Source organism: Theropithecus gelada, chromosome 8 (assembly GCF_003255815.1).
Source record: "Theropithecus gelada isolate Dixy chromosome 8, Tgel_1.0, whole genome shotgun sequence".
Classification (NCBI taxonomy): domain Eukaryota; kingdom Metazoa; phylum Chordata; class Mammalia; order Primates; family Cercopithecidae; genus Theropithecus; species Theropithecus gelada.
In genome coordinates this window covers 97,222,663-97,245,309 of record NC_037676.1, presented here as the reverse complement: position 1 = coordinate 97,245,309, position 22,647 = coordinate 97,222,663, and the positions used below count along the sequence as shown (strand labels likewise).

At 41.2% G+C, this 22,647-nt stretch overlaps 3 protein-coding genes across 7 annotated transcripts in view; 1 reads left to right on the top strand and 2 right to left on the bottom strand.

Moving 5' to 3' along the window:
• NDUFAF6 (NADH:ubiquinone oxidoreductase complex assembly factor 6) overlaps positions 1–3,464 on the bottom strand; it is a 165,202-nt gene extending 161,738 nt beyond the window's left edge. For all 3 annotated transcript variants that reach the window (XM_025393385.1, XM_025393396.1, XM_025393386.1), the window contains exon 1: positions 3,305–3,464. The gene's annotated coding sequence lies outside the window, so the exon portion shown is untranslated. The remainder of the gene's footprint in view (positions 1–3,304) is intronic.
• Positions 2,548–18,925, top strand: CCNE2 (cyclin E2). Of its 3 annotated transcripts, none has more exons than XM_025393381.1 (12): positions 2,548–2,775; positions 4,966–5,005; positions 5,091–5,187; positions 5,266–5,319; positions 6,242–6,393; positions 8,898–9,033; positions 11,376–11,522; positions 13,902–13,997; positions 14,255–14,389; positions 16,245–16,356; positions 16,866–17,023; positions 17,402–18,910. In XM_025393381.1, exons 2-12 carry the CDS (start codon positions 4,992–4,994, stop codon positions 17,513–17,515), a joined length of 1,215 nt encoding a protein of 404 aa, XP_025249166.1. In that variant the 5' UTR covers positions 2,548–2,775; positions 4,966–4,991; the 3' UTR covers positions 17,516–18,910. The 3 variants fall into 3 exon arrangements, with proteins under 3 accessions (XP_025249166.1, XP_025249165.1, XP_025249167.1); XM_025393380.1 differs by lacking the exon at positions 2,548–2,775 and adding an exon at positions 3,969–4,046 and having other exon boundaries at positions 17,402–18,925; XM_025393382.1 differs by lacking the exon at positions 2,548–2,775 and adding an exon at positions 3,969–4,046 and having other exon boundaries at positions 16,866–17,025; positions 17,380–17,504.
• INTS8 (integrator complex subunit 8) overlaps positions 18,659–22,647 on the bottom strand; it is a 57,089-nt gene continuing 53,100 nt past the window's right edge. The window contains exon 27 of the mRNA XM_025393379.1: positions 18,659–19,031. Coding sequence (XP_025249164.1) covers positions 18,915–19,031 — 117 coding nt within the window. The 3' untranslated portion in view covers positions 18,659–18,914. The remainder of the gene's footprint in view (positions 19,032–22,647) is intronic.

Genomic DNA, 22,647 nt, shown 5'->3' with positions numbered 1-22,647 from the left:
ACCTCACCTGATTCTAATTTTAAAAATTGGCCAGGTGCAGTGGCTCCTGCCTGTAATCCCAGCACTTTGGGAGGCCGAGGCGGGCAGATGATTTGAGGTCAGGAGTTCAAGGCCAGCCTGACCAACATGGTGAAACCTCATCTCTACTAAAATACAAAGTGTTTTTTTCCTTTAGGTATGTTTTAGATAAGCATGAAGGATAAGCAAGTTTCATTAAATGGGAAGAAAATGTTTTATTCCTTTCTTGTTACGTGAGAAATACTGATTATCATTAAGCACCATTCATTTTTGCTTAGCTTCAAATGAGTCTCATGACAATAAAACCATGTGAAAAATACCTTGGTGAAAGTTTTGAACAATCTAACCAACAAGATAAAAGTATTATTGAATTATAATTCAAATTATAAAATGAATATCCATGAGTGCATACTGATAGGAATAAATGACTAAGTTAATGAATGGGGAAGAAGAGACAAATCTCTAATGCAGAATAAATTAAAATAATACAGATACTTCACCCTAAAAAAGATCACTCCTCACTCCTTAGGTGTGGGCTGCACACAGTGACTTCCTTCCAAAGAGCACAGTATGGAAAGGGAGGAAAAAGAATAATTTTACAACGGAGAAACCTGACAAACATTACCTCAGCCAGGTGATCAAGATCAACATCAATAGTAATAAATCATGATGTCGGTATGAACTCTTAGTATGATGTGATGGAAATGGTACTTTATCTCTATAATCTTCCTCCCCAAACCCATAACCCCAGTCAACTCCTCTACTGGAATTCATCTGATGTTTTTGTCTCATGGTTAGTCTACAAAATACTTGACCAGCACTCCTCAAAACTGTCAAGGTCATCAAAACAAGAAAAGTCTGAGAAACTGCCATGGCCAAGAGGAACCTAAGACATGACATCTAAATGTTATGGTTATCCTGGATAAGATCCTAGAGCAGTAAAAAGATATTAGGTAAAAACTAAAGACACTGGAATAAAGTATGGACTTTAGTTAATAATAACACATCGACATTGATTCATTAATAGCAAACACATCATAGGGTAATAAATGTGCCATACTATAAGATGTCAATAACAGGGGAAACTGTGCATGTGTGGTGGGCGGGAGACGGGAGTGGGTATATGCAAGTCCTGTTCCACCTGATCAATTTTTCTTTAAAACTGTTCTAAAAAATAGAGTCTATTAATGTTTTTAAGAGTCTGATATTTACTGGGAATAATTCCACCATCCATCTATCATCCATCATGGTAACCTAGAGACTTAAAGTTTTGTAATGGGATATCCTACACATAATTCAAACCAGCATTTACCCAAATCTTACTATTTATGCCTTTGAACTGCTGAATACTGGCTATAAAAAGGTGAACAAAACAATTTCCGAGGCCTAGTTGGAAATAAAAGACATTTAATTTTTGTCCTGTAAGATGAGCATAACTGTAGCACAGAGAAAAGGATCTGTGAAGCTTCGACAGAGGAGATATACTAAAGAAAATGTACAGAATAAAGAAATGGGTGGGCTAAGCCTGAATTTTTTTTTTTTTAAGCCTGTGCCTCCAAAAATCTTCTGGGGTTTTTTCCTCCTGAAAATGAATGTCGGAGCAATCAAAACAGTTACCCCAAAGAAGCATGGTAGAGGCCAACAGTTTATTTACCATGGTGTTTTAACTTTACATGTACAATAGGGGAAAATACTTTAGGTGAATTTTAAAACGGATAAGTAGGAAAAAAGCAAGCTAAAAACAAACATACCCGCCCCCCGCCCTTTATTTTCTCTTTTTTTTAACAGACCCACTTGTCTACTGACCAGGTACCTGTAATATGGGAGAATTCACTCTATTCCTCTCCACACAAAGAAGTCTTGGAATTTTCTAATTTCTCCCTTACTATGATTGTATTCTGTTCACATAATAGCCAAGAGTATGGCAAAGGACATTTATAAGAGTAGTGTCTTTTAAAACCAATTTACTAGTTAACTCAGTACTGAGCATACATTCATCATTCAAAGATGAATCCCACAAACGTCGCTCGACATACTGGTTCTCAGTACATTTAATCAAATTCAACCACAAGGGCCACCAGTTCTGCTCACTATCAGGTGACGCTTGTTGGGAGACCCCTGACCCCTTTTCTTGACATCATGCTGTTGGACCTTTAAGCTAGCTATACCGGCAACTGCGTTTTGAGTGACTGCAAAAAGGAGGCAACTTCTGCACCGCCCAGAGCCATCCTAATCGTTAGAAATGGCAGAAAGTTTCTCGGGACTGACAAGGCATGAACTTCTCCTGATGCTGTCACCTTGGGCAAAGCTCTTACAGGTAAATTAGGGAGAGAAACAATTACTTTGTCGGCGTCACGAGACGAAGAATGGAAAAAGTGTGGAAAAGGACTTCGCCCGCCCCAAAGCGACCGTCCGGCGGCGGCTATTTCCCGGGCCTCAAGCGCGCTCCAGCGGCGCAGCACAAAAGACCGGGCGGGAGCCGGGGTCGCCGGGCGCCGCCTCCCGGTGCATCTCGGGAAGGGCTCCCGCCCGCGCAGCTCAGTCTCCCCGGCGCGGCCCGCTCGCCCTCCCGCTCGCTCAGGGCCAGGGCAGACGTGGCCCGCCCGAGCTGCCGCGGGTCTCCGAGAGGGCTTCGCACTGCTCCTCCACCCGGGGGATCTTTGTTCCCAGATCTGTTCCCCGCCTCGCTGCTCCCGCCGCAAAACCTCTTTGCGGAATACCCGCCGCAAGTCTGACTTGATGATGTGCAGTTTTGGGGTGCGCTAGTTGTGGGGGCATTCATAGAGGCAGCGAAGGGACCCCTAAGTTTAAACACTCCGGGAACGGTAAAGGAAGAGCGTCGGGCCCGCCTCCTCCCAACAGCGCTCGGGCGCGAACGGCGCCCTCCCGCGCTGCCGGCTCGCGCGGGCTCCGCAGGGCGCGCTGGCGGCGGCGGCGGCGGGGCGGGGCGCGGCAGGCAGGCCCGGGGCCTGCACGTGGTGACGACCGTTCTTCCCACCCGGCCATGTCCCCGGGGACCACCGCGCTCATGGGGAGGGATAATGCCGTTCTCGGGCTCCGCTCCGAAGAGGGGTTTTACCCTCGGGGACCCCGGAATTGGAGGTGGGGACTAGAGAGGGAGCAAGGGAGGGCGCGGCGTGGCGCGAGCGTTTCCTGCGCGGGGACTGCGGGGTGGCAGCTGGAGGCCACTGCAGGGGCAGGGCGGCGGGCTGAGGGAGCGACCCACCCATGGGGAGAGAAACCCGGTAGGGGGAGCAGGGAGCCGGAAAACAGGGTTGATACATACCTGGGTAGGCGGGCTGGAGATGCCTTCCCTGAGTGTGCAGCGCAGGGCTGGCGGAGCGGGCTCTGAGTGGTTGCGGGCCGGGACTGAGGAGCGCAGAGCCGCAGGTGGCTCTGCGCGCTACTGAGCGATGTTTACATTCTGCAGCCACTCCACGTTGTGCTGCCGCCCGCGCTTCCCATTGGCCAGCTCTTCAGCCAACGCTTCTCTCCTCCCCGAGGGGCGGGCCCTCGGGTCCCCGCGTCGCTCAGGAAAGACCCGGGTTCCCTGAGGCCTTGGCGGGACAGCTAGGGCGCGCCCCAGGACGGTCACTTCCCAGCCACCCTATAGTCGCCCGAGTCACGTCGCCCTGTTATGCGCCCGGGCTGAGCTGCGGCCTGATACCCCCGAAATGCAGTGGGAGGGAGCAAGAGCAAACTGGCGGGAGATGCGGGAGCCGGGCGGTGGGGAGGCCAGCCGCGGAGAAGGAGCCCCTGAGAGTTTCCCTGCCGCCGCTGGCCGCGCCGTGGAGCGCGGTGGACGCAGGCCGAAGGCCCGGGAGAATGCACCCCACAGCCGCTCCGGGTGGCGGGCGCGCACTGAAAGCAGGGCGCGGCGCGCGGGCGCGCGGGCGGACGGGCGGGAGAGGGGAGCGCGCTGTCCGGAGGTGTCAGTCTGAGGCGCATGCGTGTGGGGCGGGCCCGGCCCGGCCTATATATTGTGTTGGCGCCGGCGCCAGCTGAGCCGAGCGGTAGCGGGTCTGGCGGTGAGGAGGTGCTGCGCGAAGGGGGGATGCGGGAGGAAAGAAAGCCCAGTTGGGCCGATCCCTTACCACAGGCGGGAGCCTCAGGGAGGAAAAACGGGAGGGCTGAGAACTAGACGGCTGGGGGTCATGGGTGCCCGCGTTCCGTCCCTGTCAGGAATCTTGGCAGGGGGCCGGGAAGCGGCAGGGCATGGAGAGCCGCCCCTCATTCTAGGGGCTTCTCTATCCCACCCTCATTTAGGGAGCTATCCCGTGGGAGAGAGAATGGGAGGCCGGGTCCCCTCCATGGGGAGAAAAGTTCCTGGCCAGCCCAGTCTCCCCTTTCTTTAGCTCCTTTTCCTGCCCTCCCCCCCGCCCCCCGCTTCCCATCTGGAGTTGGGGTCCCGGCGCCTCTCCGAGCGGCGGTAGGGCTGCGGGACCGGGAAGGAGGGAAAGGAGACTGAAGGCCGTGACACCAGTCTCGGTTCCTCCGCCCCCTGCTTCCCCGCCACCGCCGCTCTCCAAATTGGCGCGGAACCGGCTTCTCCACAGCCTTTTGCCTCCACAACCCCCTCTCCGCGCTCGTCCAGGATGGGAGGCGGGACGCGGGGGCGCTACCCAAGCCCCACTCCCGGTGTACGGGGGAGAGGGTGGAGGACCCAGAAAAACCCGTTTAAGGAAGATGTGCCTCCCTACGCGTTCAAGGTGCCAGGAGTGCTTGGTAAATTTTTGGACACCCGCGCCCCGGCTGTACATTCAGTTAAGAAAATGCAGGCGTGTATCCAAAATGAATTACCACGAGCTAGCTAACATAGCACAGAAGATGGCAGGGTCACACGGCCCAGGCCCCCTTCGGAGGGACTGAGCTTTCACCTCCAAATCAGCACTTGGAGAATGTGAATGACAATGTACTTGACTGCGGCTTTTCCTCTCCCCCCTTCAGAGGTTTTACACACCTGAAAGAAGAGAATGTCAAGACGAAGGTAACATCTGTCTTAGAGACATGTTTCAAATTAGTTGCCGCCTTTAACTTACTAATTACACTTCCTTTTTAAAAATTCACCACAGTAGCCGTTTACAAGCTAAGCAGCAGCCCCAGCCCAGCCAGACGGAATCACCCCAAGAAGTCCAGATAATCCAGGCCAAGAAGAGGAAAACAACCCAGGTGATTTAAGGAGAAAGAGGGAGGAACGAAATGCCATGCTGGGACTTCAGTTTACCAATAGTCTTTTCTATTTTCCAGGATGTCAAAAAAAGAAGAGAGGAGGTCACCAAGAAACATCAGTATGAAATTAGGGTAATGCAGAACTGGACTGGGTGGGTTTGGGGGGAAAATGGAGGATAGACGAATAAGAATAGAATTATGTGTTTATTGCTTTCCAATAGATTCCTCTGACACTTTTACTTTTAATGCCCCTAGAGGTCAGCAGGAAGGCGCTTATCTTTGGGTGGTTTCTATGTGCCCGAATCCTACTACAGCTGCAGAGTAAGTGTCTTCAAGCAGCTGGTTCCTTTTTGTAAATCCCTCCCTCTTGGAACTGCCTGGTGCACCAGGGCCCGCCTAATCTGTCCAATATACTGCTCTTTGTTCCCTCGCAGACTCTAGTAGACGGTCCTAATAGCTGCTTCTTGGGCATAAATAGGATGTGAGATCATTGACAGCCTGGCACGCAGCCCTTTGGTACCTCTTCTTCCTATGTGTTTTACAGAAAACACTTTGGAGATAGTGATTGCCTTTGAAACCAGCATTATTGGGAAAAGGATCCTTTAAGTAATTGATTCCATTTTTAAGGTTTTGCCTTCAAATATTCAAAAGTATCAGAGCACACTTGTTTTAAAAAGAGCTATTTGGAAAAAAAAAAAAAAAAAAGGTCCCTGCTACTATTGCTAGATACAGAGAACTGCGATTCTGTGATCTTGAAAGTGATTAGTATTTTAGACTACGGATGCATTTTGTTATTACTGCCTCCTTCAACACCTAGTGTCTTCTATTACCAGAATTGCATTTTGTTGTCTAAAACATCCTGTTACTCTATAAAAATCAACGTGAGTTATATGGCTTGTTTATAAAATATGAATGTCAAATTAGCTATATTGCCATCTATGTTAGCTAAAATTACAATTCTTTAGACATATTAGCTTTCATTTATAAAAGATCCATTATAAAAACTAAGGTTTTCCTTGCACAAATTGATATTCTTCTTTATTTTTAATGACAGAATTGTTGGCCACCTGTATTATCTGGGGGGATCAGTCCTTGCATTATCATTGAAACACCTCACAAAGAAATAGGAACAAGTGATTTCTCCAGATTTACAAATTACAGATTTAAAAATCTTTTTATTAATCCTTCACCTTTGCCTGATTTAAGGTAAGAAAAATTTCAGTAATTTTATTTCAAAGATATAAAGTTGTGCTGATTTAATACGTGGCACTATTTTGTCTTTGCTATCATAAAATAGAAAAACTCGTAAAAATTGTTTTCTTTACTAATATTTAAACATATGTCATTTTATCTGAGAGTAGTGCAAATGATACAGGTATTTAAAACACTGATTCCATAAAATTATTTTCATTTGCTTGCTGAGTACTATAAAGATTCAACAGGACTGAATTAGTTTTTTGTTAAGATAGAAACATTTTTTCATGTACCGCTTTTTCCTTTAAAATTTTTATTCTTGTTTCTTGTAGCTTCAACCCAAAGGAAGCTTTTTCAATAGATGTATCAACCCTATTTCTTACCAAACTTAGTAAGGTCTATACTTCTTTTTTCTAGTCCATGAGTATACTAAAGGTACAGCTTATACAAAACATGTAGTGTATTATGATTGGCCTTAATAAGGAATTTAATGGAATCAGACACTTAAACTCACCAATCCCCCTTTCCCTGGACTCTGTCCCACCTTACCCACCCCATAGGTGATCCTGCTATAGATGATCTATTTAGAGGTGATTGAGACTTCTTGACTGTGATCACATGCTTTACGTATTTAAATTTTTGTATTGCCCTTGAGAAAACTTTTCTTTTTCACTTTTAATTGCATTTATTTTAACGCTGAATTTACTTCTGTGCCGTAAGTTTTTGTTTCTTCTGGGATATCTTTTTCTTCTGGGCAGCCTCCTCTTCTGGTGTAAGAACAATTTGTTCCTTTTCACTAAAGATCATTTCGATGCGGCAGGGAGAGATCATGTATGAGTTAATCCATGAGCTCTGTAGGTCCGTTGGCAAATCATAGGTACTTTGTTCACTTGGAGATGCTCAATGACCGGAGACTCTACATCTAAACTCTTAAGTTCAGCATTACTCTCTGCATTTTTAAGCATGTGCGGCAAACATTCAGCACTCTTTGGACCACCAACCTTGTGTCCAGTCCCACTGCTTGGCCTCGGCACACCTACCAACTCCACCATTGTAATGTCAGAATGGTACATGCTGTTTCTGTAAAGTGACATTTTAAAAATACTTCATGGTGTTTCTTTTCTTTTTTTTTTTGGAGACGGAGCTTTGCTGTTGTCGCCCAGGCTGGACTGCAATGGTGTGATCTCGCTACCTCCACCTCCCAGGTTCAAGTGATTCTCCTGCCTCAGCCTCCTGAGTAGCTGGGATTACAGGCATGCCACCACACCCAGCTAATTTTTTGTGTTTTTAGTAGAGATGGTGTTTCACCATGTTGGCCAGGCTGGTCTCGAACTCCTGACCTTAGGTGATCCACCCACCTCGGCCTCCCAAAGTGCAGGGATTACAGGTGTGAGCCACCATGCCTGGCCACTTCGTGGTTTTTCATATATGCATACCCTTGATAGCCTGGGCAGTTTCACGAGTGTTCTTACAGTGAACACAAAGATTTGAACCTCTTGAGTTGCATGATTTTTTGGGGTTTTCCAGGTCAAGTGAATAGCCAACCATTTTCACAGATTACCTCAGACCACTTAGGGGAAAAGCAACATGGTTATCTTTTATCAGCAACCTTTGTAAAGTATAAATAAGTGGGACTAGAAAGCACTACCTTTGCAAGTTTGGATGATCATAGTCCAGGTTCCCACTGTTATTTCAGGCTTTATTTATTCATGCAAAGGAAATGGTTTCCAAAAATTAAGGTAGAAGTTTTTTTTCTAATTTACTCTAAGAGCTTCTTCCAAGTTCTAATTAAAAGTTGCATTTCAGGCCGGGCACGGTGGCTCAACCCTGTAATCCCAGCACTTTGGGAGGCGGATCACAAGGTCAGGAGATCGAGACCATCCTGGCTAATACGTTGAAACCCCGTCTCTACTAAAAAAAAATACAAAAAGCTAGCCGGGTGAGGTGGCGGGCGCCTGTAGTCCCAGCTATTCGGGAGGCTGAGGCAGGAGAATGGCGTAAGCCCAGGAGGCGGAGCTTGCAGTGAGCTGAGATCCAGCCACTGCACTCCAGCCTGGGCAACAGAGCAAGACTCCGTCTCCAAAAAAAAAAAAAAAAAAGTTGCATTTCAGTGTCTGAAAGTTGAATTTTATCTATGTGAAACAGAATTTGTATGTTACATGGATTGCACAATTTAAATTATGGTTTTTAGCTGGGCATGGTGGGTCACACCTGTAATCCCAGCACTTTTGAGTGGCTGAGGCAGGTGGATCACTTGAGGTCAGGAGTTTGAGACCAGCCCAGCCAACATGGTGAAACCCCATCTCTACTAAAAATACAAAAACTAGCCAGGCTTGGTGGCAGGCACCTATAACTCCCAAATACTTGGGAGGCTGAGGCACAATAATCACTCGAACCCGGGAGGTGGAGATTACGGTGAGCCAAGATTGTGCCGCTGCACTCTAGCCTGGGCCACAGAGTGAGACTCTGTCTCAAAAAAAAAAAAAAATTATGTTTTTTCCCCTCTCTTTCCATAGCTGGGGATGTTCAAAAGAAGTCTGGCTAAACATGTTAAAAAAGGAGAGCAGATATGTTCATGAAAAACATTTTGAAGTTCTGCATTCTGACTTGGAACCACAGATGAGGTCCATACTTCTAGACTGGCTTTTAGAGGTATGTTACACCAATACAAATTTCCTTTGTCTCTGTATGATGGAAAAATATTTAGCTGTAAATATGCTTTCCATGTACTCTCCAGAGTTTATTGTTCATCCCCAGGAAGCTGTCTTCTTTGAGGTACTTACTGTAGTTGATGGTACCCAAAGTGGAAAGTGACTCTATAAAATGACAAACCTACTACATATAACTAAACTCAATCCAGAATTCGTGTTATCTGTGGGTACTGCTATGTACCAGCCACTTTCTAGGTGCCACAGATACTCAAGGTGAATGGAATGTATAGTTGATTAGGTTTTGAATTATGCTATACAAAATGAAGAACTAGAACTAGGCTTCAGGGCCCTCTGAAGTCTTTTTCTGTATTAACAAAATCAACTGATGATGAGGAATCCTGATTTCTATATCCTAAACCGTAATGAGATTATGGATACCTGGAAGCTCTAAGCCCTCTGTAGTCCAGGTACCTTCTCTTTATTATATTCTTCTATTCTTTTCTGAAATATACCATTAATTTGAAGGAATAGTGATCCTGAAGCCCCTATAGATTTGTGCCAGAATTTTCTCTCTTATTTAGGTCCATTCCCTTTCTCTGGATAATAGCTCTAAAAAAGTCTCTAAAATTATTATTGAGGAAATGATTACTTACGTTGATGACAAACTGATTTTTCCCCCAACTCTTGGATATTTACTCTGTAGTCTGTCTTTAAGACAGAGATGAAGCATTCTAAGGGAAAAAGACCATAGACTTTTTGGAGGAGTAGCACATGGCAGAATAGATCTCAGAAGCTATCAGAACAGTTTTTAAGACTATACCATGTTGTCCTTTTGCATCAGGTCATCTTTTTCCTTATTCTGACTAGAAGGAAAGATTGTATTTTAATTGTGGGCACAAGAAGGCATTGGGTTTTGACTTTTTCTGAGTGTCTAGTGATCATGGAATCAACCTAAGCATAATTACGTTAATTTTTAATTTTTTTCCTTTTTGTTATACCGATATTCATCCAGTGGTTATCCTATTCAATTTATTCCTTTTTTTCCTAAATACGATTATGTATGGAACAGCATACAGAATATATCAAATCCGGCAGTGTTAAACTCTGTCTTAGTATATTCTTCAGTCTAGGAATGCAAACTTGATTCAACATTTGAAAATCTATTCATTTATTACCTTAACAGTAAATGAGAAAAATGCTAAGATCTCAATAGATGCAAAAGACATTTTTTGAAATTCGACATTCTTTTTTTTTTTTTTTTGAGGTGGAGCCTCGCTGTGGTCGCCCAGGCTCGAGTACAATGGCACAATCTCGGCTCACTGCAACCTCTGCATCCTGGGTTCAAGTGACTCTTGTGCCTCAGCCACCTAAGTAGCTGGGATTACAGGCGCGGGCCACCACACCTGTCTTTATTTTGTATTTTTAATAGACACGGGGTTTTACCACATTGGCCAGGCTGGTCTTGAACTGCTGACCTCAAGTGATCTGCCCGCCTTGGTCTCCCAAAGTGCTGGGATTACAGGTGTGAGCCATCGCACTCGGCCAGCAAATGAGATTTTCTTAACTTATTATTAGACTCAGGTGGCCAGGTGTGGTGCCTTATACCTGTAATGTCAGCATTTTGGGAGGCTGAGGCAGGCAGATCAGTTGAAGCCAGGAGTTCGAGACCAGCCTGGCCAACATGGCAAAATCCCATCTCTACTAAAAATACAAAAAATTAGCTGGGCATGGTGGCACATACCTGTAATCTCAGCTACTCAGGAGGCTGAGGTAGGAGAATCACCTGAAGCTGGGAGGCAGAAGTTGCAGTGAGCCACTGCACTCCAGCCTGGGTGACAAAGCGAGACCCTGTCTCCAAAAAAAAAAAAAAAAAAAAAAACTCTGGTATATATCTCTATTTCCTCACCTCCAAAATGGGGATAATGGTACCTACTTAAGGAGTTACTGTGAGAATTAAAAGCTTTTCCTAAAAGTGTGGAAATGACAGATACTATTTATTATTATTAACAATAGTGAAACATCAGGGCAATTCCTATTAAAGTCAGAAACAAGGGATAAGATTTTATGACCAATGTTAAACGTTCAGTATCCTTCGATAATTTTTAACCAGTGCAGTAAAATATGAAAAATAAATGAGGTAAGAAAAACGATAAAACTAGTAAATGTGGATAGTAATAGATTTGTTTATCCTAATAACACATGTTAGTTTCTTTTTTTCCTTTCCTATCTTAGCTTTGCTATCAGTTTGGCTTAAACATATTTTAAAATCTGATATGCTGAGAGATGACTTTCTAATTTGAGAAATTCAGAGGATAATATTTAAATGTTTGGATTCTTCTCTAGGTATGTGAAGTATACACACTTCATAGGGAAACATTTTATCTTGCACAAGACTTTTTTGATAGATTTATGTTGACACAAAAGGATATAAATAAAAATATGCTTCAACTCATTGGAATTACCTCATTATTCATTGCTTCCAAACTTGAGGTAAGTTCTCAAAGTTTATCCTTAGATATATTTATCCCAAACTTTTTTTTTAATCAACGTATTAATCCCAAAGAATACTATGTCTTATATTAACTCCTTAGAAAAGTGAATGTTTTTGTTTCTCAGTACATTTTCTGAACATTATCACAGGGATAAATGATAAATTATCATAGCTCCCTCTGTAATGTCTGAGCCTTATTATAAATCTCTGGTTTAGATTCTGGGATTAGTATCTAAGTGAAATGTCCCATGGCTCATTCTGCCAAACGAAACATATTGATGCTCTATTTATATACATAATTATAGCATTTGTATTAAACAGAATGACCTTTGAAAACTAAACAGCTAATAAAATGAAATGAAATGAATACTGTGTTGGGTTAGAATAATGGTTTATCCAGCCTTTTTTTTTTTTTTTGAGACAAAGTCTCACTCTTCACCCAGGCTGGAGTGTAATGGGATGATCTGGGTTCACTACAACCTCTGCCTCCCGGGTTCAAGTGGTTCTCCTGCCTCAGCCTCCTGAGTACCTGGGATTACAGGCGCTTGCCACCACGCCCAGCTGATTTTTGTATTTTTAGTAGAGATGGGGTTTCACCATGTTGGCCAGGCTGGTCTTGAACTCCTGACTCAGGCGATCCACCCGCCTTGGCCTCCCAATGTGCTGGGACTACAGGTATGAGCCACCGTGCCTGGCCAGCCTAATATTTTTGTATCTGATGGTGCTGCCATGATAGAAGGCAACTCCTTTCTTAAGATTTTCCTTCGCATAAGCTCAATTTACTTTCCTTAATACGTGATGGATATCATCAATACTTTCACCTAAGACTTTTATAGCTGGTATCATTTTGAGAGAAGAGAGATTGTGATCATATATTAATTTTTTAAGTGTTTTCCTTTTTCTTTTAAATGTCTTTTGAGCTTTAAGAGCCATCCCCAAATTCTGCTGAATTTGGCACATAAACTTGTGTTCAGTCTATCCTTACTTGAAATTATACTGTTTTAGACAACTTTCTAGACCGAAATCCTGATCTTTTAGCCTGTTCTCCTATGTGGGAGACACCTAATCCTTTGATGATTCTAATTCTTCTCTGGAGTGCTAAAACAGACCTGTTAGCCAAACTGCATGAAGTATTTTTTGACTAACCATATTTTTGTACTAGGGTAAAGGAAATGTTTTTAGTTTCTAGACCTTATTTGTTTGGTGCTTTGCTTTTGTTTTTTGAGACACGGTCTTGCTGTCACACAGGCTGGATGCAGTGGCACTATCACACCTCAGTACAGCCTCGACCTCCCAGGCTACAGCGATCCTCTCACCTCAGCCTCTGGAATAGCTGAGACTACAGGGATGCACCACCATGCCTGGCTATTTTTTCTTGTAGAGACAGTGTTTCTCTTTGTTGCTCACGCTGATCTTAAATTCCTGGGCTCAGATGATTCTCCTACCTCGACCTCCCGAAGTGCTGGGATTATACGTGTGAGCTGCTGCACTGCACCCAGCAGGGTGTCTCCTTTTGATCTGACCAATGTATCAGGCAATCTTAAAACAAGTTTGGTTGTTCTTTAACTGAAATGACATAAGATATTCTAGTTGTGTTAATGAAAATTCAAAGTCAATTCTATGAAAAGAAGTCTTGATAATCAATATAGTTACTAGATACCTAGATATGAAAATGTCTTACTAAGTTTGACTACAGAATTATTTTACTGAGATTTACATTTACTTAGTGAAGCTGTCCTTAAATCTGAAGCTTGTGTGTGATTTGTATATAGATGGTCCCCTACTTACCATGGTTTGACCTACAATGTTTTGACTTTATGATGGTTGAAAACAACCTGCATTCATTATGCCCCTTGACATACAACAGGGCTATGTCTGCATAGGTTGAAAATACCGTAAGTTGAAAGTACACTTTCTGGCCAGGTGTGGTGGTTAATCCCAGCACTTTGGGAGGCCGAGGCGGGCAAATCATTTGCAGTCAGGAGTTCGAGACCAACCTGGCCTACATGGTGAAACCCTCTCTCTACTGAAAATACAAAAAATAGCTGGGCATAGTGGCACACACCTGTAATCCCAGCTACTGGGGAGGCTGAGACACAAGAATCACTTGAGCCTGGAAGGTGGAAGGTGCAGTGAGCCGAGACTGCACCACTGCACTCCAGCCTGAGTGACAGAGTGAGACTCTGCCTCAAAAAAAAAAAAGAAAAGAAAGACAATATACTTTTTAAATTTTTGCTTATTTCTCCAAGAAAATAAAAATGTACTTTCTACTTAAACAATATTTTGGTTTATTGGGATGTAACCCCATTGTAAACTGAGGAACATTTGTAATTAATTTCTATCTCAATTGTACTCAATAAAAAAATTACAATTTAAAGGAAATCTACGCTCCTAAACTCCAAGAGTTTGCTTACGTCACTGATGGTGCTTGCAGTGAAGAGGATATCTTAAGGATGGAACTCATTATATTAAAGGTAATAATTATATTTTCCTAGTTGCAAAAAAGAAACCATGTTACTAAGTAACATAAGTAGTTATGATTGAATCTCAAATACTACAATGTAAAAAGTCAAAACTGAGGTATTAGGATCCAGTTCTAAGACGTTAATGCATCAAAATATTGACAATGGTTATGGTTGGATGGGGAATTTACTTAACCTCTAAACTCTACTATATAACGTGATATATGTGTCTACATTCATTAACAGGCATTTTTAAATTTTGTTAACAGGCTTTAAAATGGGAACTTTGTCCTGTAACAATCATCTCCTGGCTAAATCTCTTTCTCCAAGTTGATGCTCTTAAAGATGCTCCTAAAGTTCTTCTACCTCAGTATTCTCAGGAAACATTCATTCAAATAGCTCAGGTACTGACATTTTTATTGATTCAATGGTAATATTATTATTAATTACAGGTTTTAGTATATAGTCTTAAATAGGCCCTATCACAAAATAATGACATTGACTTCACTCCTTAATTCTAGAACAAAACTTTTGATGCATAAAGTTCTGTCCCCAACGTTTATGTTGCTTAATGTTTCTAGAAAACAAAGTCCTTACACTTTTCTGAGTACTTTCATTCTTTAGGAGTCCAAACTAAAGTATCTTTTTTGATATAAAGGGGAAAAGCATTTTTTAGCTAGTTGTGTTTAAGCTTTATAATGGAACAGAATTATTCTGTATGATGTCTTTACATTTGGATACACAGAGTACCTATCAAGTTAAATATCAGAATTAAAATTACTTTGTTAAAAAAATTTTTTAGAACATAAATTCAAAGTAAACTTTTCCAGGCTAGCATATTTAACAAAGTAAGTAATTAGATGAGGAGGAGGAGGATCTGGCTGGGCGGTGTGGCTCAGGTCTGTAATCCCAGCACTTTGGGCAGATGAGGCAAGCAGATCACTTGAGGTCAGGAGTTTGAGACCAGCCTAGCCAACGTGTTACTTGGGAGGCTGAGGCAAGAGAATCGCTTGAACCTGGGAGGTGGAGGTTGCAGTGAGCCGACATCACACCACTGCACTCCAGCCTGAGCAACAGAGTGAGACTCTATCTCAAATTTAAAAAAAAAAAAAAAAAAAGGAGATCCCATTCTTTCTTGCTTACTTCTCGTAAGTAAGCTTAAGGCTGCTGTATCTGTCATATAACAAAAGTGAAGAAAATCTACATTCTTATTCTGTGTGGGAAGTGAAAAATTCAACATATGGAAGACATTTGCGGATGAATATTAAGTCACCTAGGTTAAAATTTGTGGGCAATGGTGCTTACATCTAGCACATTATGAATACTCAAATTGGATAACCACTAAGTATACTGGAATTGGTTTATAAAACCTTTTATTAAAAGCTTAAAAGCTTAATTTTTTCATCCAGAATTCTTAGCATCCCAGATTGTCCTAGGCAGCTATACCCTTCTGATAGGGTAAATCTTTGATAAGCCAATAAACAATGTAGAGTTTCTAGAGGTATATAACAGTAATATTTCACTTCCAATTCCCAACTCTTCTCCCATTTCTCTTACTTTCTGGACCAATGAGGACAAACAGAATTGAAATTTAATTCCGCTGCACAAGTATCTTCTCAAATGTGTGAGAAGTCCTTTTACACTATACCATTCCACTGCTACTTGTTCAGCTCTTATTGCCTAGATTATACAGCCTTTTAACTACTCTCACTGCTTAATAAACAGGTTTTCTTCTAGTCTGTTTTACTGCATTCTAAGGTACCTTTCTTAAAATGGAACTTTCTTGATTTAAAAATCTTCCAGTAGCTTCAAGAATCAGCCTATAAAGTTCTGACTTCTTAAAGACCCTTTGTGATCCAATCTAGGCCATGCCTCTCTCTAGCCACCACCCCTCATCTTTCTTGATAAGAAAAGGAGGAAAGGTACTCCTTGCTTATTTCATATTTTTCACCTTAGGAGTTCTGAACTATGAACTGAATTTCAAGTGATGTTCCTATACCTAGAACATTCTCTGCCTCCCAATCTTCCTGGCTACTTTATAAGACTCATTTATGGCAATTTGAGGCCATCACTATCTTTTCCAATCTGGATTTAGGTGCCCTTCCTGCTAGTACATGTCACATTGTACTGCAACGGTCCTTCCTTGTCTACTTCCTTCAGGTTGGTGGCTTATCTCTAGGTCCCTTAAAGTTTTAGCAAGAGACATTTAGTACTCATCCGTCTCCTAAATTGCTTGTACTTTTGTTTTTCCTTTGTTAGCTTTTAGATCTGTGTATTCTAGCCATTGATTCATTAGAGTTCCAGTACAGAATACTGACTGCTGCCGCCTTGTGCCATTTTACCTCCATTGAAGTGGTTAAGAAAGCCTCAGGTAAGACTCTCTATTTGTTGTCTTCTTACCTTTTCACAACTACTAATGGGACTATAGTCTCTGAACTTTAACATTCTGCTAAACATGAATTTAAAACTTTGGCAAAAAAAAAAAAAAAAAATTAGCTGCTCAGTGATTACCTTTCTGTTAGAAGTACTTTCCAATCCTGAATGTGTATCTACAAACAAAAAGACCAAATGGAATTTAAATACAGTTGAAACGAATCAACATTATAGTTCTGCTTTAAGAGTTCTTTGGGATTTGACCATTTCAATTTCACATGTAGAAGGTACTGGTTAAGAAGTTCTGAAGTCCCTTTTCCCTTCAACATAGTCATGTAAATAGTTTGAGAGTGATAATCTGTTCTGACATACTAAACTTTTTGGTTATGATTTGTTTTGGTTTCTTTTTAAAATAACTGTCTCAAAACCAGTACCAAGTACATCAGGCATATATAAGATAGTTTCTGATGTACAACCTTCATGCTTTTCTAACTTTTTTCTATCTAGGTTTGGACTGGGACAGTATTTCAGAATGTGTAGATTGGATGGTACCTTTTGTCAATGTAGTAAAAAGTACTAGTCCAGTGAAGCTGAAGACTTTTAAGAAGATTCCTATGGAAGACAGACATAATATCCAGACACATACAAATTATTTGGCTATGCTGGTATGTTTTTTTGTGAGTTTTTTGGCTTTGCTATCTGAATCTAGTAAGTAACTGAAACTGATGGTAGGAATAGAGTTCTCCTTCAGGCAGTTACATAAGATGATCAGGGGAAAGAAAGTTCTAATGGGCACACTGATTTCAAAATGTAGAAAAGTTAATAAAATTACTTTGAAATCAAAGCAAGATTTGTGAAGTGTCTCAAGATCAATGCCAACAGTCTAAATAAGAGTTAAAAATATATATAACATGTTACAGAAACTTTCAGAATATGACCCTTCACACTTGCAAAGACATAAAAAGACTATTAAAATTAGACCTAAATAATCTCAAATAAGTACCCAGAAGTCTGGTTTGACTATGATTTCTTCCCATGTATAGGAAGAAGTAAATTACATAAACACCTTCAGAAAAGGGGGACAGTTGTCACCAGTGTGCAATGGAGGCATCATGACACCACCGAAGAGCACCGAAAAACCACCAGGAAAACACTAAAGAAGATAACTAAGCAAACAAGTTGGAATTCACCAAGTATTGGGTAGAACTGGTATCACTGAACTACTAAAGTTTTACAGGAAAATAGTGCTGTGATTGATTGTCCTAGCCAATTCATAAGTTACACTGCCATTCTTTGATTTTAAAACTTACAATTGGCACTAAAGAATACATTTAATTATTTCCTATGTTAGCTGTTAAAGAAACAGCAGGACTTGTTTACAAAGATGTGTTCATTCCCAAGGTTACTGGATAGAAGCCAACCACAGTCTATACCATAGCAATGTTTCTCCTTTAATCCAGTGTTACTATGTTTATCTTGATAAACTAGGAATTTTATCATTGGAGTTTTCGACTGGGTAAGTGCTACCTTAAAGGGTATATACTAAGTGATATGTACTTTGAATCTAGTTGTTAGATTCTCAAAATTCCTATACTCTTGACTAGTGCAATTTGGTTCTTGAAAATTAAACTTGTTTACAAAAGTTTAGTTTTGTAATAAGGTGACTAATTTATCTATAGCTGCTATAGCAAGCTATTATAAAACTTGAATTTCTACAAATGGTGAAATTTAATGTTTTTTAAACTAGTTTATTTGCCTTGCCATAACACATTTTTTAACTAATAAGGCTTAGATGAACATGGTGTTCAACCTGTGCTCTAAACAGTGGGAGTACCAAAGAAATTATAAACAAGATAAATGCTGTGGCTCCTTCCTAACTGGGGCTTTATTGACATGTAGGTTGCTTGGTAATAACCTTTTTGTATATCACAATTTGGGTGAAAAACTTAAGTACCCTTTCAAACTATTTATATGAGGAAGTCACTTTATTACTCTAAGATATCCCTAAGGAATTTTTTTTTTTTAAATTTAGTGTGACTAAGGCTTTATTTATGTTTGTAAAATTGTTAAGGTCCTTTCTAAATTCCTCCATTGTGAGATAAGGACAGTGTCAAAGTGATAAAGCTGAACACTTGACCTAAACTTCTATTTTCTTAAGGAAGAGTATCAAATATATACTGACTCCTAGAAATCTATTTATTAAAAAAAGACACAAAAACTTGCTGTACATAGGCTAGCTATTTCTAAATATTTTAAATTAGCTTTAAAAAAAAAAAATCCAGCATCATAAAGTAGATTTAATTAGAAAACTAGATTGCTAGTTTGTTGTCAGATATGTGAATCTCTTCTCCCTTTGAAGAAATTATAAATTTAAGCTATTGTTATGGTATGAAGTCTTCTGTATAGTTTGTTTTTAAACTAATATTTGTTTCAGTATTTTGTCTGAAAAGAAAACACCACTAATTGTGTACATATGTATTATATAAACTTAACCTTTTAATACTGTTTATTTTTAGCTCATTGTTTAAAAAATAAAAGTTAAAAAAATTTAACTGCTTAAAAGTAAAGTTTTGCCATTGCTTGGAGAAACTTTTTTTTCCTTCTCTGCGCTGCCAGCTGTAACACTTCTTCTGGATTGCTTGCATTCAACTCTGTCTGGCCGATGGCTTTGATCTTCCAAAACAGAAAAGTGATGTTATTAGAGATGTGTCAAAAATTAAGTTTTGTTGGTACAAGTAATATAAAGCTATCTACATGCTAACAATGATAAAGTTTAATGATTAACTGAACCTCTAATTGTAAAACCCAAGAGTCTTGGAAAAAAATTAACATAAAGATTAACCAGGCCGGGTGCGGTGACTCACGCCTGTAATCCCAGCATCATGAGGTCAGGAGATCGAGACCATCCTGGCTAAGACAGTGAAACCCCGTCTCCACTAAAAATACAAAACATTAGCCAGGCATGGTGGCGGGCACCTGTAGTCCCAGCTACTTGGAAGGCTGAGGCAGGAGAATGGCGTGAACCCGGGAGGCAGAGCTTGCAGTGAGCCGAGATTGCACCACTGCACTCCAGCCTGGGCACAGAGCGAGAGACAGTCTCAAAAAAAAAAAAAAAAAAAAAAGATTAACCAGGGCCACTCTCAAGGAAAGATGGACTGCTGAGCCATAGTTTATGGAATTACTTAAGTGGCATTTTAATATATTAAGTAAATTCATGTAAATTTATTTGAAAGTATAAGTAAGTTCTACATGGTAATTTTTAGAGTTAAACTAGGGCTTCACTTGTTAATGTGCAAAAATAACTAGTGGCTCAGCACTATAGTGGCATACAGTGGCTCAACTTTTCACGATTAGAAAGAAGTGCCTCAACCAACTAAATATACACACTATTTTTTTTGCTATGGAGTGTTTAGGACCTTAAAATCTATAGATTTTTCTAAAAAAAAATTTTTTTTTTTTGAGACGGAGTTTCACTCTTGTCACCCAGGTTGGAGTGCAATGGCATGATCTCAGCTCACTGCAGCCTCTGCCTCCCAGGTTCAAGGGATTCTCCTGCCTCAGCCTCCCAAGTAGCTGGGATTACAGATGCCCGCCACCTGGCCCGGCTAATTTTTGTATTTTTTTAGTAGAGACGGGGTTTCACCACGTTGGCCAGGCTGCTCTCAAACTCCTGACCTCAGGTGATCTGCCACCTCAGCCTCTCAAAGTGGTGGGATTACAGGCGTGAGCCACTGCACCTGGCCTAGAATTTCTTTAAACAATAAGACTTCTGATATGTGGCTTGAAGAGAGAGATGATAATTCAGATATGATCATCAGGTACGGGAAGTTAGGGAATAGGAGAAATTGCTGGATGATGCCATTCAACATGAAGGAATGCATGTGGCAAAAGTTGGTAGTAGAGTACAACCAGAGTTGTTTCACACAGGTATCCCAAAGATAACTGGCTATAAAAACCCAAAGTGTGAGACAGAAATTGGAATCGGAGCCAGATATTTGAGAGAAGTAATACACCCCATGTGGACACTAATCAAAACCGAGAGTGGATTAAATTACCTAGGGAGAATGTAGGGTTACAGAAAAGTAACCCAAGGACTAACTTCTTGAGAAAACCAAGTTTAAGGAGTAGGCAGAGGGAGACACCCACAACAAAGAAAAGGAAGAAATAGAGAAAGCAATCCAATAAAAATGTCAGGGAAGCCAAAGGAATAAAGACTTTCAAGAAGGAAGGAGATGTAATCAGGAAAAGGACTGGAAAGTATCCAGTGGATCTGGTGTTTGGTGGCTCTTGAGAGAAAAGTAAGAGCAGTGATGGCATTAGTCAAACTGCTGGCTTGAAGAGCTTCAAAAGCTAGGCTGAGAGGGATAAGGGGGCCGGAGGTGGAGGCACAGACAACAAAAACTTGTATTAGAATGAAATATCTTATAGACTATGGAGAGGCTGACGACATAGGAAATCATATAACTCATTAAAAGGTTACTGAGGAGAGAGAATTCAAAACATAAAAATTTGCCTTCATCAAAGAGTAGTATAACCTCTTACGGGCTGCATAGTGGGCTTAACAATGAGTACAGCTGTAGATTATTTTAAAGGCAAGACGCAGCAAATGAAATAGGAATTTGAAGCTAGCACTCACAAGGTCACCATTCCCAAGACTAACATCCATGAGGACAGAGCCTGGCCAGTCTTCACTGGTATATGCCAAGCATAGAGGAGGTAAAGAAGTATGGAAAAGGTAGAGAGAGGACAGGGGCTTAAACAGGAAAGTCTAAAAATTAGAGTCCACAAAGAGAATGTGGACCACCAAACTAGTGGCAGGTAAAAAAGCTGACGGGCCAACTAAGGTTGGAGACCGGTTTGGCAGTGGCACCAGTTGTAGAACTTTTTCCAATAGTCTCAGTGGCCCAAGAAAATAAAACACATAAGTTACTGAACTTATGCAGGGCTAGGGCTTTCCCAGGTCAGGTAAAGGATAAAGTGAAGATGCTAAAAATATTGATCAAGAGTAGCTCTATCAGCAGGGGTTCCCAAACCTGGTTCATCATCAGACTACCCGGGAAACAAAAAAGGGATTCCAGGGTCCCACTTCCAACCAACTGAATCAGTATTTCTCAGTGTGCAGAATGGTATTTGTCGTACTTGAGATAAGTAGAGAAGGGAAGATGGAAGGGAATGACTGGGAAAAAAATGTCACAAACCTGAACATCTCACTGATTGTGAGGGGCTCAGGAGCCAGGAAGTAAGAGAAGGATAGGTTATGGGCAGAAAGTGGGTTGCAGTATAAGATCTTACGTAGAATAATTGTGAGTGGCTGGTACAGAGTAAAAATAACACTCCATAGACCTGAGGCTGACAAGGACTTGTCCTTGGTGACATCAGGGTGACAGGTAAATTCATCACGTCTTTTGACACATGTAGAGGAACAACCAGATGCTTACATGAGCTAGTAAGGAAGTAAGGTATGAAGGATAAGGGTCTCAAAAAATGATAGAAGTAGAAGTGGTTTGGAAATAGCAAAAGGGAGCTAGGAAAATTTTTCAATATTGCCTTCCAGCCCCAGGTAAATCAGAAAAGGGAGAATGAATAGCCTCCAATCAAGTAGAACTGGCCTTCATGTTCTTTTTCCTTTTTTTTTGTTTAAGTGCTGTTGTTATTCTGTTTCTTCTAAACAATGGGCATACACTTTAGTCCAAGTACAAAGTTTAAAAGACACTTAATAAATAGCATTTTTAAAAATATAAGTGAAAGAGCAAAGAAAAGATATGTGGTGATACTGCTGCAGTAAATGTTAGACAAGTAAATATGGCCATACAATTTAAAATGTTTTGGCCCATACATCAAATTTAGATACAGAGTTCATCTAATCAGTGATTCTGGGGCACCTAATATGTGCCAGACACCATTCTAGGTAACAACTATGACAAAACAAGTCCTTATCCTCATGGGGAAATAGATATTAGGTAAACATACAGTATGTTAGATGTTGACAACTGTTTCAGAGAAAAATGTAAAAAGAAATGAGAATAAGAGTACTGGAGGGAAAAGGAAAGCAGACATTGTTACTTTATAAGATGATCAGGAAAGGACTGGGGAGACACCTGAGGGAAGTTGGATGTTCTTGGAAGAGAAAATTTCAAAGGCCCTTCTTAGGTGGTGAATGTTCTTGGCTTGTTCAAAAAACAGGAGGGGTACTGGTGTAGCAGAAATTAGCAAGGAGGAAAAGTCAGATGGATAGGCTAGAGGTCAACTTGTATATAGCCTTATAAGCCATTGTAAGACTTTTAACTGT